The 17,651-nt window shown below is 35.3% G+C and overlaps 1 protein-coding gene across 1 annotated transcript in view; it reads right to left on the bottom strand.

Moving 5' to 3' along the window:
• LOC149542498 (DNA gyrase subunit B, chloroplastic/mitochondrial-like) overlaps positions 1-15,236 on the bottom strand; it is a 239,640-nt gene extending 224,404 nt beyond the window's left edge. Inside the window, exons 1-2 of the mRNA XM_089797436.1 lie at positions 14,763-15,236; positions 13,120-13,264 (exon numbers count right to left, since the gene is read on the bottom strand). Coding sequence (XP_089653562.1) covers positions 13,120-13,264; positions 14,763-14,914 — 297 coding nt within the window. The 5' untranslated portion in view covers positions 14,915-15,236. The remainder of the gene's footprint in view (positions 1-13,119; positions 13,265-14,762) is intronic.
• Positions 15,237-17,651: the final 2,415 nt, after the last annotated feature.

Raw genomic sequence — 17,651 nt, 5'->3', positions numbered from 1 at the left:
AGATGATCTCAAAAGAGATATCATACATATGTAGTGAATGGAAATGGAAGGTGGAATGAAATATAATAAAAGTGAAGAATGGAAGGAGATGGATATGTGTGACAACAGAACGCATGGGAATGTGTGCGAATGAAGATTGTTGATTTTTAACAACGTGGCTTAGGTCTTCAAGACGTTATTGCATGGAAAAAGGATTACATGTAAGTGCAACATGTAATGAAGGATGGAAAGTGAGATGAGATGTGAATACGGATGGAGGATGAGCTTACATGTAAGTGCAAATTACGAATGAGATGCAGAATGTGTAATGACACAGGAAGTGGAAAAACATGTATTTGCTCATGGAGGCATGAGTGCATATGGAAAGATGAAAATGAAATGTAGCTTGAGGTTAAATGAACTTTATAGTTGTCTTGGTGGAAAGGTGAAGTACATGGGAAAACATGCATATGACATTTTTGACTTTTCAAAAAGTGACTTTAAGTCAAAAACGGGGTTTTGGAGATGCAATTACACGTAAGGTTTTTCATGTAATCGTGTCGTGCGAGTGGATGCGGAAAGTGAGATGAGTGAAAATGGAAATGGAAAATGGGATTACATGCACGTGCAAATGACGAATGAGATGAAAAACATGTAATCGCATTTGACGAATGAGATGTGAAGTGTTGTGACATGAAAGATGGAAATGAAATGTGATGATGCTCTCGCTTGAAATGGAAGGTGAAGTGAAGTGAAACATGACCAAGTTCTTGGGAAAGAACTTGCAACTTCTCCAAAATGGAGAAAAATCAGAAAGCAAGCACACAAAACACAAAACAAACTTAAAAAGGACAACATACCTTTGGCAAATGACTCCAACGTGTCAACAAGCAAAGCACTTCAATATGCAATTTCGAATTTGGAGTTTGGGGAGAAAACCAAAAACATGAAAATGAACCATTTCATCATTTTTTTTTTTTAAATACACTTTCCATGGCAACAAAATCAACAAGTGGCAATCATCAAGCTAAAATGTGCATAAAATCAGCAAGATAAGCACAAATTTATTAACAAGAAGGAAAATGTCCACTTACATGATGATAAAGTGTCAAAAATGGAGGGAAAAGCTCCAATATTGAAAAATTCTTAAACTAACTTAGACCTTTTCAAACTTTGCAAGAAGAATCCGTAGTGGGCAGCAAAAGAGGCATTTTTTATGGACAATGCAAAACACGTGCCCTAAGAATGCTCAAATTTCCAACATGCCCTTAGGCCGTTCTTGGAAAAAACGTGAATCTCTAAGGGCATGAATTAAGTTGTTTTCGACTTCCAAGTGCAAAAACGTGACCCTTGGTGTATTGCAAATGATCAAACATGCCAAAACATCTCTTTTCCTTGCAAAGATGTGATTTAAATCACTCTAAAATGGACATTTTTGGAGAAAACATGACTGAAAATCATCATAAAGAACTCATTTCTAGCATGAAATCTCAACATTCAATGTTTGGAAACACAAATTTGCAAAAACGACCCCAATGGAGAAGATTTCAAGAAATTTCATGGAGGAAATCAAGCAAAAATTTCAAAAATGTGTTCTTGAGAGCTCATTGCATGAAGTTTCTCCAAAAACGGGTTTTGGAAGGGCAAGAGCATGTGTTTTAATGCAAAACACGCCTTTTGGAGGTGTATGCATATATTAAAACATGTCTTTTAGTTTTAAAACTCACCTTTTGGATGTGTGCATATTTTAAAAACTCACCTTTTGGATGTGTATGCATATTTTAAAAACATGCATATGCAACTAAAGGCAAAAGCTCACCATTTTTATGTCATTGCACATTTTAAGTTAGTTTACATGGAATGGCATCAAAAAGGTCCACCATTAAGTGACTTTACACTCTAAGTTGAATTTTACATGCAATAGCATGAAAAAATCCACTTTTGATAGGATTTTACATGTAATGACATAAAAAAATGTCCACTTATGATGACTTTAAGCAATTTAATAAGCACATGTCAATTTAATTTCAATAAAATATTACTTAAGTGGGACATAAATTATATTTACATACCATATTAACAATATAACACATAAATATCATTAATAGAGAACTTGATTTAAATGTCAAAAATTAAATTGAACTTTATAGTTAATATAATCACTTGAGTGAAAAATCAAAAAAGTAAACTCAACTTAAAAATATAACATAAAGTGCACTATAGTTACTTTAAGTGAAAATTTAATTGATAAAGTAACTTAAATACATAACATGAAGTGAATGTAAGTTATATTTTTCAAAAAGTGAATGTCAAACTAAAAATATAACATGATATTGTTTAGTAGGACGTTGCATCAAAAAAGTCCACTTTTTGGGCACTAAAATAACTATATCTTTTGACTGACAACTTCGATTAAGCTCTAGGTTAGATCAAATCGAAGGGGAAACCGAAAGTCATAACTTGAGCAAAATAAACAGACTAAAAACCGAAAAACACACACTTAAAAAAACAAAGAAAATGAAGATGAAGGCCTCAAAAATCAAGCATAGGCTTAACAAACAAATAAACAAAAAAGACTTGACAAAAGCCTTCAATAAAAGAATTGATTATATTAATTGGAGTTGATTGGTTGATCAATACTAACCAATTAAATAACGAACTAAACTCAGAGAAATGCAAAACTAAGTTGAAAAAGTTTCATACAGTTACCTGCATTTTGTGGTGACAAAATGTAAGACAACAATCATTATGTACACAATCACCCACAACTCGGCTTGACAACAAGACTATCATAAGCTGACACAAATTTTAAACATTTCATGTTACTTGCTTAAATTAGTATGGTTCTTTTCTTTATCAAGCAAGAATAATCTTACTTAATCTCGACCATGTTGTTCTTCCTAGATGAATCACCAAGTGAATGTATAAGCATTTGAAATCACATCCATTGTAGTTGTTGATCTAGCCTTGGCATTATAAAAGATAATCTGAGTATTTAAGCATTTATATTCACAGCCAATATATCTGTCGACCTAGCCTTGGCGTTATAAAAGATATTCTGAATGTTCAAGCATTTATATTCACAACCAATACGTCTATCGATCCGGCATTGGCATTACAAAGATATTTTGAAAATCCTATTCTTGATTTACAAGGAGTAGTTTCTTATCTCGAGGTATATATTTCAGATATCAATGTATGACACAATCCAAATTTTCATGATTCTGAAAAGAGAATTTTATATGAACAAAAGCCACAGTTTTGAAGCATTCTTACATTATAAACATATGGAAAGAGAATGGGTCATTTCTTGATTGGTTTTAACAATATGACTTAAACTCTACAAGTAGATTTCGGCTATGCCACACTATATCGTGTGAAAACAAAACATAAGTCAAGCAGAGGTGACTCCATGACTTGACTTGATGCATTCTTACATTATAAACATAAGGAAAGAGAATGGATCATTTCTTGATTGGTTCTAGCAATATGACTTAAACTCTACAAGTAGATTTCGGCTATGCCACACTATATCATGTGAAAATAAAACATAAGTCAAGCTGAGGTGAATTTCATGACCTGACTCGAGGTTGACCTTGCACGGACTCAAATACTTCTTGAATCAATGAAGGAATGCCTAATCACTAGATGCTTATGAAAGTAGGAAGGTATTAATCGGCTACAACCGTTCTCGTGCAGGAACTTGGCACCGAAAATACTAATTGTGATCAACTCAACACCTAAAGAAGGCAGAAGCAATAATCAATGCAGAAATTGTGATAGTGGATGGTGCGTCTGGTGGAAGAAATGAAAGGAACTCCCAATGATAAATGTGATGCAAGAATGAGAGCAAATCTGATCGCAAGTGGTAACTTTTTGTCGATTAGTAAGAACGTCATATATAAATGAGCTTATGTACCAAAATCTCTACCTTCTCGGCTGCATGCTCAGTTACGAGCAAAATTGAGAAAGGTGGCAAGGAGTTGCAAGATACAAGGCCATCAACTCAATGTGGCAATAATATTAATGTGGCCGCAAAAAATAATATAAGTTCGATGAAATGAAATATTAAAAAAATATGGTCGCTCAAGATGAATGATAAAACTATTGCCAAAGAATAATATTAACCCATACTAATTACCTTAATATAATAATATCATACACCACCTACCTATACTTGTGTGCATATTTAAAGCATATGTCTTATATTATATGGGCATATACATAGGTCTTATTCCAGTTCATGCATACATACATACATACATGTGTGTGTGTGTGCACGCAAGCATACGTAGATAATGTGGTATTATTGTATTAAGGCATGCCAATATCACATGAAGCTCTGAGATCATCAAGTTCATAAGGTAACATATTATTTATTTTATGTTCATTGGTCTTCTTTTTTATAATACATAATTATTGACCGAGTAGCTCATGGTAGTCCCTAATATACTCTTGCTTGCCTAGTCGTTTACCCCTTAGCCTTTGTGGTTAGAATTCATACCTATCATCTCATAGGTAAATCGGTGTCTCTTTCCCAATTCCTTTATTGGCAATGCTCCCCCCTTCTACATGCTCCAACAAGAAGAAATTCTCCACAATAATATCATATTCCTCAAATAATCATACTAACTATAACAAGTTATTGATCATAAAACATCATAACAGCTAACTACCATTTCACTTCTCATGAATGAATAACAAACTTTCCAATATTTCAAGATAACATTATAATAACATCATAACGACTAACCAACATGTCATCTTCACATGAAATTATAACTATTTAACCATCTTCCCCTTTCACATGATCATAACTAATTTTACCTGTCAACTGACTTCACATGAAAACCTCAACGACTATATGAGCAATTTTAAATTAGGCAAAAAATTGGGATGTAACACCACTACTCAAGGAGTAGTCTCATCAAGAGGGAACATTATCCCGACTAGAACCAATACTCAAGGAGTAGTCCCATCAAGAGGGAACACTATTCCGTCAGGAGGGAACGCAATCCCGATAGGAACAAGTATTCAAGGAGTAGTCTTGTTAGGAAGGAACACTATCCCATCGAAAGGGAACACCCAAGGGAAGAGTGGGAGAACCAAGATAGCCACAGACAAGCAAAAACTTCCTAAATTCACAGGAGAAGGATCAGAGGATCCAGCATGACATTGTAAAACATACATAACCATATGGCAGGCCAATGGAGAGAACAATGCAAATAAGTGATTAAGGCATTTTCGGCCACCCTAAGGGGCATCGCCATTTATTGGTACACAGATTTGAAGGTTGGGAAGAAAGCTACATGGAAGGATCTTCGTATAGCCTTTGAGGAAGAATTTAGACTCTTATAGGATGATGACGAGATAGTAACAAACTTATACAATAAAAAACAAGGGAAGAATGAGTCCGTACAAGCCTATAGTAGGAGGATGAAAGAATTGATTGGGAAACTAGAAAATAAACTAGCAAACATGTTAAAGAAAAGATGGTTTATTGAGGGGCTAACTCTGTCCCTACGTAGAAAAATGAAAGTAGTACCATAAACATCCTTCGGGGATGCCTCTACTCGTGCTATGGATATAGAAAGCAAAAGCAAAACTTCAAAAGAGAGGAGACATGGAATTGAAAGCGAGAGTTCCAAAGAGAGTGGGGATGAGTCTAAAACAATCCAAGCATTAAGGAAAGATATGATGAGGATGATGAAAGAAATGGCAACCAACAAGGAAGGACAGCAATGGGGGAAGCACTTATGGTGTACAAACTGTGAGAAAGGACACACCACAACCAGCTGCGCAAGAAAAGCATTTTGTGATATATGTCAGGTGTTAGGACACTCCATTAAGGAATCTCTTTATAACCTGAAAGAACAAAGCACTCAAGTATTTTTTACCCAAGGAGAACCATCCACTCCACCTTCCACACCCCCATAGAACACAAACATGGACGTGTCACCAAGTGGATACTTGAATATTAGAAGAGGGAGCAATAACACTACACCTCAAAACCAAATCCAATATGACAACAGGGGACATCCCATTATACAATGCAGAAGGTGCAATGAATGGGGACATTTAGGTCAGGATTGTCAAGGCGGAGGACAAAATGAAGGAATGCTCTGTAAGTGGTGTGGACCTAGTAACCACAAAGATCCCAACTGTCCTAGACAGAAAAACATGAACATGGTGGAAGTTTCAGAACCACCCAATGAAGTCCTAGCCATCATAAGGATGCAAACCTAAAAACTCACATACCCTAATGCACGCATGGAGAAGGAGAGGTTTGAGGAAGCTAGGAGAGACATCTAGGGCGGCATGGCAAAGAAAGGACAAGTGAGTACCATAGACCCTCTGCCCTTAGGTCAGAAACATTACCTCAGCTAAGGATGGCTATAACACAAGGCGGAAGTCCCAAAGAAGAAAACCCCAAGGAGGAAGGGAAGGAGGAAGCAAAGGTAGGGAAGGATACCAATACTTTATTCACTATAGGGATAGGAAAAACACCTATTGTGGTGGAAATGGAGATAATGGGATGTAAGTTGACAAACACTATTGTGTATGGAGGCTCAGGTGTTAATGTCCTCCTTAAAGGAACTTGGAAGGCTCTGGGAAAGCCGACTTTTTGGCCACCCACATTCCAGTTGGTAGGAGTGGCTCAACATGTAATCAAGCCCATTGGGACACTGATGGAACAAAAAGAAGTTATCAGCACATTACAGCTCTTCCTAGACTTTGTGGTGACCAACTTGGAAAAGAAAGGGTATGACGCATTGTTGGGGAGAGGACGGTTGGTTACAGCCAAGGCAAAGCACAATTGGTAAAAGGCAAATCACAGTTGGTAAAAGAATAACCTTTCCATTGAAGTGGACAAACAGAAGTATCTAACTGATCTCCAAAACCAAATGGTGAGCTAAACAGCTAGCCTCGGACTCAAAAGCAAAAGGAGAACAACAGGACAAGGGTGAAGGGGTAGAGTCGGTCGAAGAAGGCATATTATACTAGGAAAATGTTCATAATATGAAACAAATTCCTTTAATGGATTATTTCACTAGCAAATGGAGGATTATTAAGTTTTTTAACCGGAACGTAATATGCTACAAATTCAAGAACAGAATCAGAGGAAAAGAACCCAGCAAACAAGTACAAACTGAAGATCTCCCAATTTAATACGCTTGAAGTGGAAATGCAACCCAAGGACTAGTCAACACAAGAAGAAAAACAAAAGGGCATGAAGAGTAAAGGAAACAAAAATCAACAAGGAGGAAAGAAGGCATTTTCCCACGAAGGAAAGAAAAACGTTTACATGAGTAATAGGCTTCTGTATGCGGATGAAAAGATAGAATCAAGTATGTACAAAGGTTTTTGTACGGAAGAAGTTGTACAAGGCACTAACAAGAAAGACGACGAGGAGAAAGAAAGGAAGGACAGATCCATGCGACCTATGAACGACAAAGGAGGAACCAAACTTACGTATGGCAAAAACATACTTTCGTATGCCACAAGGAGATATCAGTCTTTCATACGACATGTGGGTGGAGGAGAAAATTTGTCGTATGAAAAGATTAGTCATGTAGAGGCCGAATGACATATGGGTGGAGTCAAATTGTCAAATGCAAGAAGAAGGGTAACTGTACGGTGTACGAACTGTGGAGAAGGGAAGCAGAATACCTATTCCATACAGCATATAGACTACCAAGTAGGAGGAAAGGAACAAATAAGCAATTATAAAAAGAGGTGGAGCATGAGTAAAAATCCATCAAACACAGAAGAGGAAGACCTAAGTATAGCTCAAGGAAACTTAAACATACGAGAAAAGGGCAAGTTTGTATAGGAGGGGTCGTACAAAGGCACAAAGGACAATGATCAATCTATATGAAGACAAAGGTTCCATACACAGGCGCAAAGGGCAAATCAGAACTACAGAAGGAGGCCATAGGAGAACTAGAACTTCTATATGACAAAAAGACAATGGAAAAGGGAAAACTGACCATACGGCATACGGACTACAAGACCTACCCATACGAAGACCGTACGTGGATCAAGGAAGACAGTCCAAGTACCAACTAGAAGCAACTAATACATATGGCATATGGAGACTAGGAAGTCGAAGGGCCATGCATACCATGAAGTTGGAATTACCACATTCCTGCCAATTGGATGTGTAACTTTGCAAGTTATTGTGTTTAGTCGTTTGGAAGACTTCTTCTTCTTTTGGGGGGATAATGTAGGGCATAATAAAGAAACAATGTGATTAAAGAGAGTTAGTAGTAGATTTGGATAGTTAAAAAAACAAGGAGGTGTGTCTGTTGGCCTCTCTAACCAACTGAACACTACTTAAGAACATTGGAACATGAATGATGTACTGGTTGTTTTGGTAATCAATAAAGAATACCATTTCCCTTGCAAATATTTCGTATGCTTGTCATTGATAATAGTTTCTTAACTTCTTATTGGTAACATTGAATTCATGCTTTAGAATATTGTACTGCAACCATTCTATAGATGAGCCAACATCTAATGGAGGAGTAATAACTAGAGCTAGAGAAGGAAAACAGATCTGCAAGTGGAAGACTAGCATCATCTAAATGGAAGTCAAGTGGTGCATCATCAAATACAGAATCTACATCATCCCTCCCACCATGTGAACCCAGTGAAAGATGGACACCCAAATCAAAATCCGTCAAAGGTTGATCCTTAGAATATTGCTCAAACAAGGAAATTCGATATGGTCATCATTCTTCGTCAACTACAATATCGCAACTAAAGATACCACGATCGATGTCTACATCAATTAGTCAATAAGCCTTATGGTTGTCACTATATCCTATACACAAAGGCTTCTGACTCTTAGAATCCAACTTGGAGAGTTGAGCATCTAAAATCCATACATACGTTGCTAAAGGAAGGACTCCTAAGGAAGTCTGTACTGGTTGCAAACCCATGATCAGACACCTAATTCTTGTAATGGATTACTGAGAACATTGCTACTTTAAACCGACAAACCCTCCAAACTTTGCAAATGAGCATGTTGTCCCAAAATAGATAACGAAAAGCCATTATTTTTAAGAGAAAAAATCCAAAAAAACATGATTTTTGAGGTGAAAAATCAATCAAAACCAGACAACAAAATCTGAGACATGGATCAACATACAAAACATCATTTTTGAGGAAAACAACAAAAAAACCAAACAAATAAATTTTGAGGAAAAAATTATAAACCCACTATTAAAACCTACAAAGGAATCCCACAAAACTTTGTGGATTACAGAATCAGAAATTTTCAAGGGAAAATATGAAAAACCACCATAATTTTTTTAAGGGAAAAAATTATGAAAACCCATCAAAGAAACCCTCATGCAACAAAACACGAGCCTTCACAGGGTAATTTAGCACATGCACCCCTTGAAAAACAAGATTTTCGCTCAAACCAAGAAATCCCGCAAACAAATCTCTCAACCAAGTTTGTGATTTTCAGCAAAAATCTTCAAAGACAAACCACAAGTTTTATAAAATACGTCTAACATTTTTTATTTCAAAAAATTGAAAAACAACTTTTTGGAGAAATTTCCAAATTAGAAGAGGCTTGAATTTTCTTTTAAAAACTCACCAAATTTTATGAAATCTCATCCACTCGCTATGATACAATGTTATGGTAAATCGATGTTGTTATTTAACAAAGGAGATGAAGGCTCCTTATGTAGGATTTACAAAGATGATATTTCTAAGAAACAATGGTGAACTTAAGACGGAAACAGAAACTACCTAATAAACTAAAGACTACTTAAGATGACCATTAAAGAAACATCTTTTTTGCTGCTATGACCCTCGTTGGATCTGCAAAATGCTAATAACCAAGAAGCCATCCAAAAAAAAGGGTGCCCCTTCCTTCAAAATGCTTTGCAACAACAAACAAAAGCCTGCCACTGAGAAGAGTTTACCACTAACCCTCCCAAAATCAACAAAGCTTTTGACCAGAAACCATCACAAAATTCCAACCTGATGTTGGGTAAGAGAGCTGCCCTTCCTTGTAGCCAAGAACAACTTCAAAAGGTAGAAAAAGGAGCACGTCACAAGTTAGAGAAGACAAAAAGACAGCCAAAAAGATCAGTAAAGGGTTGTTGAAGCTCATACCAAAACCCAATAAAGTCTTTGAAAAACCCTCGTTGTGGCACAAGTGTCTATAAAATAAACAAAAATGCACCACATGATTTGCAGAGACAGGCTTTGCAGAGATTCGATGGCAACAGAAAAATCCTTGATTGGTTTTTAAAGGAATTCTACAACAAAACTCCAAACAAATCCAGGAAAATAATTTCGAAAAAAATTAATCAAATTATTTCAAGAGAGAAATTGTAATTTTTTTTTTAAAATCGAGATTGCTTTGATAGAATATTACTGAGAAGTAATTTGCAAATTATTTGATGTATTAACAAATGATCAAGACGATCATTATAAAGAACTTACAAATGTAGAAAATAGCGAGTTTCTAATAAGAAACAGAAGAAGATCGTAGAAATGATCTTATGTACCTAATTTACATAATCCACAAAAGATGACCATTAAAGTAATCTAATAATATTCTAATATCTTATCATATATGCAGCAATTAGGATTTAAGTTTGGAATAATATATTATTTACTGGGTGAATATGATAGACTATAATATATTTTATACATAACAAATTCCAGAAAACAATATATATATATATATATATATATATATATATATATATATATATATATATATATATATATATATATATATATATATATATATATATATATATATATATATATATACACTTAACACTATGATATTTAGAAATCTCTATTTCATGCCTTTTGACCCTTAATATTTTAATTATGTTCTATTTTAATCTTATTCTTTTAGTCTAAAATTTTATTTTATTGTTTTATTGATTTATATTTTAATTTTATTACAATTTATTATTATTATATCCCAGTTCAAAAGGAGGACATTACATTCATGATTGGTCCAAGCACACGGACGTTAGTTACCACTTCATCAAAGCAAAGGTTTTAAAGAGAGCAGTGAAGCTCCAATACATCTCCACAGATAAACAGCTAGCTGATATTCTGACCAAGCCCTTAGCAAAACGGATGTTTGAGGCTTTTACAGACAAACTTGGAATGCTGTGAGATTCCTTCCTTGCTGGGAGGTAGTGTTGAGATTTCATCTTATATAGGAACTTCTGCACAAGTTCTGTGATACCCCCACATAGGGAGAAGGCTCTAATCACTGACAGAGGAGAGAGCAAATAATAAACATCACATAAGAAAAGCAGTGAGATGCTACTCAAGCAAAAATGGCAATCAAGACTCCAGAGATAAAAATAATCAAACCACAGCAAACAGCAATTAAAGATTACTAGCAATCAAGGCAATAACAAATAATAATTAAGTTGATTAGTAAATCTGAAGGGGTGCAATCGAGAAGGGAGTAATAAACAATTAGTTTGCATTTAATAAAGGGGTATGTCTCCTCTGAAGAGTCATCATTCCTCAAGAAGTGAATGAGATATAAAAGGAGGTTTAGTAGGAGACATCATTCAAGCAACTGGATACATTCAGCACACCATATCATGAGTAATTGAACATATTCAGCAATCCTTTACATCTGCCAGCCAATTATCAAGAAGTATAAGAGCAATTCAGCACCTGTGTCCAAAAGGACCAAGGGCAAGTCATAATGCTCAGCAATTAGACCTAAGAATTTATCTGCAGATTGGCAGACTGATATTATATCAGATATGCCATTTACAGCAAGCAATTGTTAAATATCCATATACAGAGGCTTCTGAATGATAGATAATATTGAGATGACCGATCATAATGGAATATATGATGTTCTCAATCGTTTGCAAGCCACCTTGTAGGACGAGTTTGACATGTAAGAGGAGAGTAAAGAGGATCATGTAAGGAGGCCAAGAGAACACTTGCATCATGTAAGGAGGCCAGGAGTGCACCTACAAAGGACCAAGAACCCCCCTCAGAGCCTCCAGCCAATTCCACAAGCTGTTATGTGTCTTTGGGAGGATCAGAGATTAATAGGGAAAGGAGGTACAAGAAAACCACTAAGAAAGCACGGAGGACTTTGGGATACATCCACTCTTGGGCCTAGCGTACCAATGGCTTCAAGCAGACCTATCATGTTTCTTCCTCCAATCTTCAATATGTTTGCACAATGATATTAATAGGATATGATTATGATGTATTTCTAATGCTAATCATTGAAAATATATATATATATATATATATATATATATATATATATATATTATTGTTTATGTTTGATTGCGAGATTTACATCTAGGATCACAATATGTATGGAATATCTACTTTGTAAGATGTAGCCCTCACCCTAATTTGTTGCAGCCATGATTCTAAGGCAAATTATGAACGGGACAGCACAAGTTCAATGTGAATATGCGGGCAAAGTTCAAGTGGTTTTAGTCCGTCTTTTTTGCATTTCACTTTTTGATATTAAAATGGAGTTCATTTATTTAGCTAAATAGGTCCAATAAAGTGTAGATACTCACTAATGGTTGGACTTATCTTCCATCTTGTCCATATGGGTGATAATGATGTTTTTTGTAAATAAAGCTAAATTTTGGCAAATTAGATTTTTAGCTCAGTTAGTATAAAGATTGGAGCAAGATAGAAGTTTAATATACAGATTACCTTGCAAAGGAATTAAAGTTTTTCATAAGACTGAATGAAACACTCTATTTGACAGCACAGTTCAAGTAGTTTTTCATGCAGCTGTGAATTGTATTAATTGTCGAGGTTTCCTTGTAAGTTTCTCAAGGGAATGAAATAGAGATGTCGAGGTGCAATTGTCTATGTATGTTTCTGTATCTTTTAAGTTTTGATTTTTGTGGGACTTGTGCAATGTTATTTAGCATTAGGACACAATCACCAGTTATTTTGAAAATTATTCCCTGAATCTCACTTTTTATTGCAGAATCCAAACAAGTCTGATTCTGGTTGCTAAGCTGGTCAATTCAATTGCTACTTTTCATTCTAATTTTTGACTCACATGTTATTGAAATAGAAATAAGTTATGTACTTTCACGGTGACAGAAATGAAATATATGTGCAGTATAACAGACACACCTGAATCTGTCCAGCATCATATGATTTTGCTGCATTCGGGTCTGATGAAGGTTCTGTCGACACAGATGAAGGCATGAAAGCCCGTATACTAGTAGAACACCTTGTAGGCATAACATTTCTAGTCTTTCTGAATCCATGTATGCTCCTGAATAACGTGGGGAGCAAAATTAATAGCAAAACATAGATGCTAAATACTAAAGAAAATGAGATTCATCTGTTTTTCATTTTAGCTTAAGTAATTTCATTGAGGTAGGGATTTGTATTATGAATATTGCTGGGCACCCAGTGTCCAAAGATAAAAATGCAAGATGCACATACACAACAAGAAACCAGAAAGAATAGACACTTTCTATAATAGGTTACAAAATGCAACGGATTTAGCATCATTTCTCAGCCACCAACCATTTCCATCAAATATAAGAGGTTTTTTACAGAGATTCGCCCAGGAATTGGTTTAACTCACAGACATCATTTATGTTATAGGTCATTTCTCCTGAGTTAAAAAAGGCTTACATTGCTAGGAGATGGCTGGTGGCTCAAAACTCCAAAACATGAAGGTTCAAATATTTGAGATATTTCAAGTTTCAACTTTGCAATTAGATAGAGGTTTCTAAAAGGTACTGGAATAGCCCCTGTTAATCCATTTCATAATTAGCAATTACAAAACGAAAAATTAAAAAAAGCAAAATGTGTAATCTTCTGATTTAAACTAGACTATATACTATTTTGGGGGGAAAACTACAAGCGTCTGCTAGACAGGGGCATTGATGGTATGCAACAGAAGCTTAGGCGTTCGAGTTACAAGTAGCATCACCGCAACACTCTACTGATTACTTATGTGGACTAACAATTTAAAGAGTGGATCGTAGTTCAGCTAATGTTTCTAAAACAGTACGCCCTGGCTGGAATTGTACAATATGAGCGCGATTGATGACATACAATAGAAGATTATAAGTTCAATGGCTACATGGCATCATTGGAAAACTTTTCTAATCAGTTTTGCAGATTAAATACTTGAGGAATAATGACCATAATTCAGCTAATAGTTCTGAAAGTGTGTAGCCAAGCTGAAAATACATGACACGATGGCACATTTCATTCCAAATGACCCCTGCACTTGCTCGGGAGCCTGCAATGATCACGTGAAGGCTGGGACTTTATTTTTGCGGACTCTAGAAATACATACAGAAACTATTTTAAAAATACTGTCCGCTGATAAAAAATACTAGTTGGCAAAGCTCAAACGTTGAGAGGTGCTACGGATTTCTGCCCTCCCCCTACTTCGGCTCGGAGTAAAATTTTCAGCGTTGGTGCTGCAAAATTTCAGGTGCTGATTTGATGTTTTCCTGTTTGTTTAATTTGCGTACTACCTGGGACAACCTGGGACAACCTGGAACATAAGAGCATGAAAAAGAAAGCCCAGGCCAGGGAAGAAACTTTCCGATAAGAGTAGAAGCGATATCCTCCCTCCTTGGGACCGCGTCCTAGAGAAATTTAAGAACACCACCTACATGTAGCTACTGTGACGGTCTTTAAAACTACACTAGCATCAGAAAAAGGTTTAAAACGGAGCTTCCGTGGACCTTCCATTTAGTGATTGTGCATTGGATTACATAGTGAGCTGAAGATAACTCTAAAAATACCTGGATGAGAAAGAAAGGGGCGAAAGTTTGGGAGCAACGGAAATAGGACGTAGAGGAAGAGTCCTGAGCCTGCGGAGATGAGAAACAAGGAGGTGTAGAGATGCAGGAGGTGCCTTGATATGAAGCATTGTAGCTGAAGCGGGGCAATGCATTCGACGGAACCGCGTTCTCTCTACAACTTGGGTATGTCACTCTGGCAACACAAAGGCCAGAATATGCGCTAGATTGATCCCGCCGTTAAAAATTGAAATACAAAAATTCCCTCGTATTTATGCCCTTTCACCAATCGGAATGATGATTTGAGTGAAGGACTGTGCCCTAATGCTTTTACTCGAGTCCATAAGAGTTGCCTCGGGTTCGTCTATACGAAAAAAATAAGCATCGTTTATTGTGAGTATTTTTCTTTTCGAAAAAAAGTTTTCTAATGAAAATGGGATAATTTTAATTATTGATCTTCCCTTTTGGTTCTTCGGTAAGAGGAGCTATCCTAAGGTGTTGAACTAGATATAGGGTGAGATTATCACACAAATCATATCTATGATAGTGATAGTGCACCCCTGCTTTGATGATCACTTTAAATGTATGTTGGAGGATTTTAAGTTTTGATACATTATTGACTAATTAAGTAGATTGCATTAGTATAATGTATTTGGGTAGAATTTTTTATGTTAGTTTATATATTTGATAGTCGCAATGGTAAGGATAAATCTTAATATAAATTAATTTTTTAATATATTTGAGTGTGGAGATGGTAAGGACTAATCACAATATAATGGAAATAGTGTTTATTTATGATTAATTATTTTGGCGTATTATGGGAGGATTAGAAGGAAAATTAATAAAACATTATGCATGTATTCAATTAGGTAGCAACCTCTAAGCTTATTTGGAAGCAATGACATAGATTTATAAAGAAGTCTTATTGAAGATGTCATAAAACTATGTTTCTTGAAACATACAAGTAAACTAAGCTCCAACCATGTATTCATAAAGGTATGAATATTTCGGATAAGTCTACTTAATAATCCTAGAACATAATTATGCGTATCTTGTATTACTTTGAAGATATACTCCACAAAGGCTTCGTGGAGATTTTACAGTCTTTTAATTGCTAACTGATTAGTCACACATCCAAAAGTTCTTACCATGTGAAAGGAGACATTTATTATAAGGTTGATTCTATCTTGAACCACTCACTTCTCTTTGATTATAAGTAGTCACTGCAATCTTTGGAGATGAGCATATAAGTCATTACATTAGGCTTAGATAGTTGAATCAAATGCTAAACCCTTGAGATTATTAACACTTTTTGCTCATTTTTCTCTTTTCATGGTGTTGCAACAAATCATCATCTATTGTCTCTCTCGTTTTTCAAAAAGAAGACTTGAAGATGCTTAACACCTTTTAAAGAAAGGTGTGTTTATTTGCATTAACTGAAGTGTGTTGCACTAGGTGCTCATACTTCTCAATGATCATTTTCCCATTTATTCACTCCTAAAATTATCAGAAAATTAATGTAGCAAAACAACTTCCTACACTAAGCTTGATAGGACAGTCATGAACAACTTTCTAAGATCTTTACAGTAGTTACATAAACTTAACAAAATCAATGTACATACCACAACACAATGATTTATGTGGGAAAACCCCTTTCAATAATAACACCTTGCACTCCAAAAGCCATAGAATATATTATTTAGAAACTAGTAACAAATTATAATATATTTTGCAAAGCAAGCTTCTCACATGAATATCACCAACTAGATACTTGGAGGTAACTAAAAAACTATAAGACTCATGTGTTGATTTGTGAGCTTTGTTGCCTCTTAGTGTCCAACACTTAGTCAATCTTGGGGCATCATTGGTCGGTCATTAATGTGATTGATTCATCTAAAGAAGGCTAAGCTACATGGACTTGTTTCTATATCACTACATGTTGAACAAGTCAAAGGTTGTCGAGTACCCTAGCAAAGACTGTGTAGCACCTCTCCCATTTGATTTATGTAGGTCATTCTGATGGATGCAACCTTGATGATCTTTTTTTGTGAGTGATCATGATTGGGTCCATGAGTGGTCTACACCCTTGGGGTGATTTGATTCATATTGTTGCATTAGCTGGTTGATTATGCCTTTAGTTGGTTTATGAGATTATGATGTATTTGATAGTTTTACTAAGGTTTGTGCTAGTGGTCACCTAGAATGATACAATATCATGATGGTGTACCATGATTACCCTAAGATGTGTGTAGAGATTGCACTGTGTATTATCCTGCTACACTTGACTAGGTTCCAATAACAGTGTTTACTCATGTGTTTGACCATGTTGACATATGTGTTTTAGTGCCTTTTTATGTTGTTTAATAATTGTTATTAATTCCATTGTTAAATGCTTAAATAATTAGAAATAATTTATCCATGTTGGATCCATTAGATTATCATGCTTTAGATTATCATGCTATGGATAAGTACCTTGTCTTTTCAGTAATTTATGCAAAATAGGCTATTTAAATGATTAATTATGCAATTTAATGCATTCATTGCTTCAGCTATATTATTATATACAATTGCATTGATTGTGTTGTTTAATGTGCAGGATTTATATCCCCAACAGTGGCACATGGATTTAGTGATTCAGTTGTTCGTACTTAGCAATGTCATCCCTATATGGGTGACGTATCTTATTTAATTATTTAATTAAACCCTTTAGTGATTTAATAAATTTGGATTCATTTGCATTTGTGTCTAGACCTGTGAGCATGTAAGTACATTTAGGAATCCATAGTGGTTGTGAAAGTTATTTAATTAAATGCTTTTAATGGTTTAGAGGGATTTTATTTAATTGATTTAATTTACCAATAGCTTTGTCATAGTTGAATTCCATTTAATTGG

Source organism: Cupressus sempervirens, chromosome 8 (genome assembly GCF_028749045.1).
Source record: "Cupressus sempervirens isolate cs-2001-9-10 chromosome 8, ASM2874904v1, whole genome shotgun sequence".
Classification (NCBI taxonomy): domain Eukaryota; kingdom Viridiplantae; phylum Streptophyta; class Pinopsida; order Cupressales; family Cupressaceae; genus Cupressus; species Cupressus sempervirens.
Note: the sequence above shows the minus strand (reverse complement) of the source record. Positions and strands in the feature narration are given on the sequence as shown.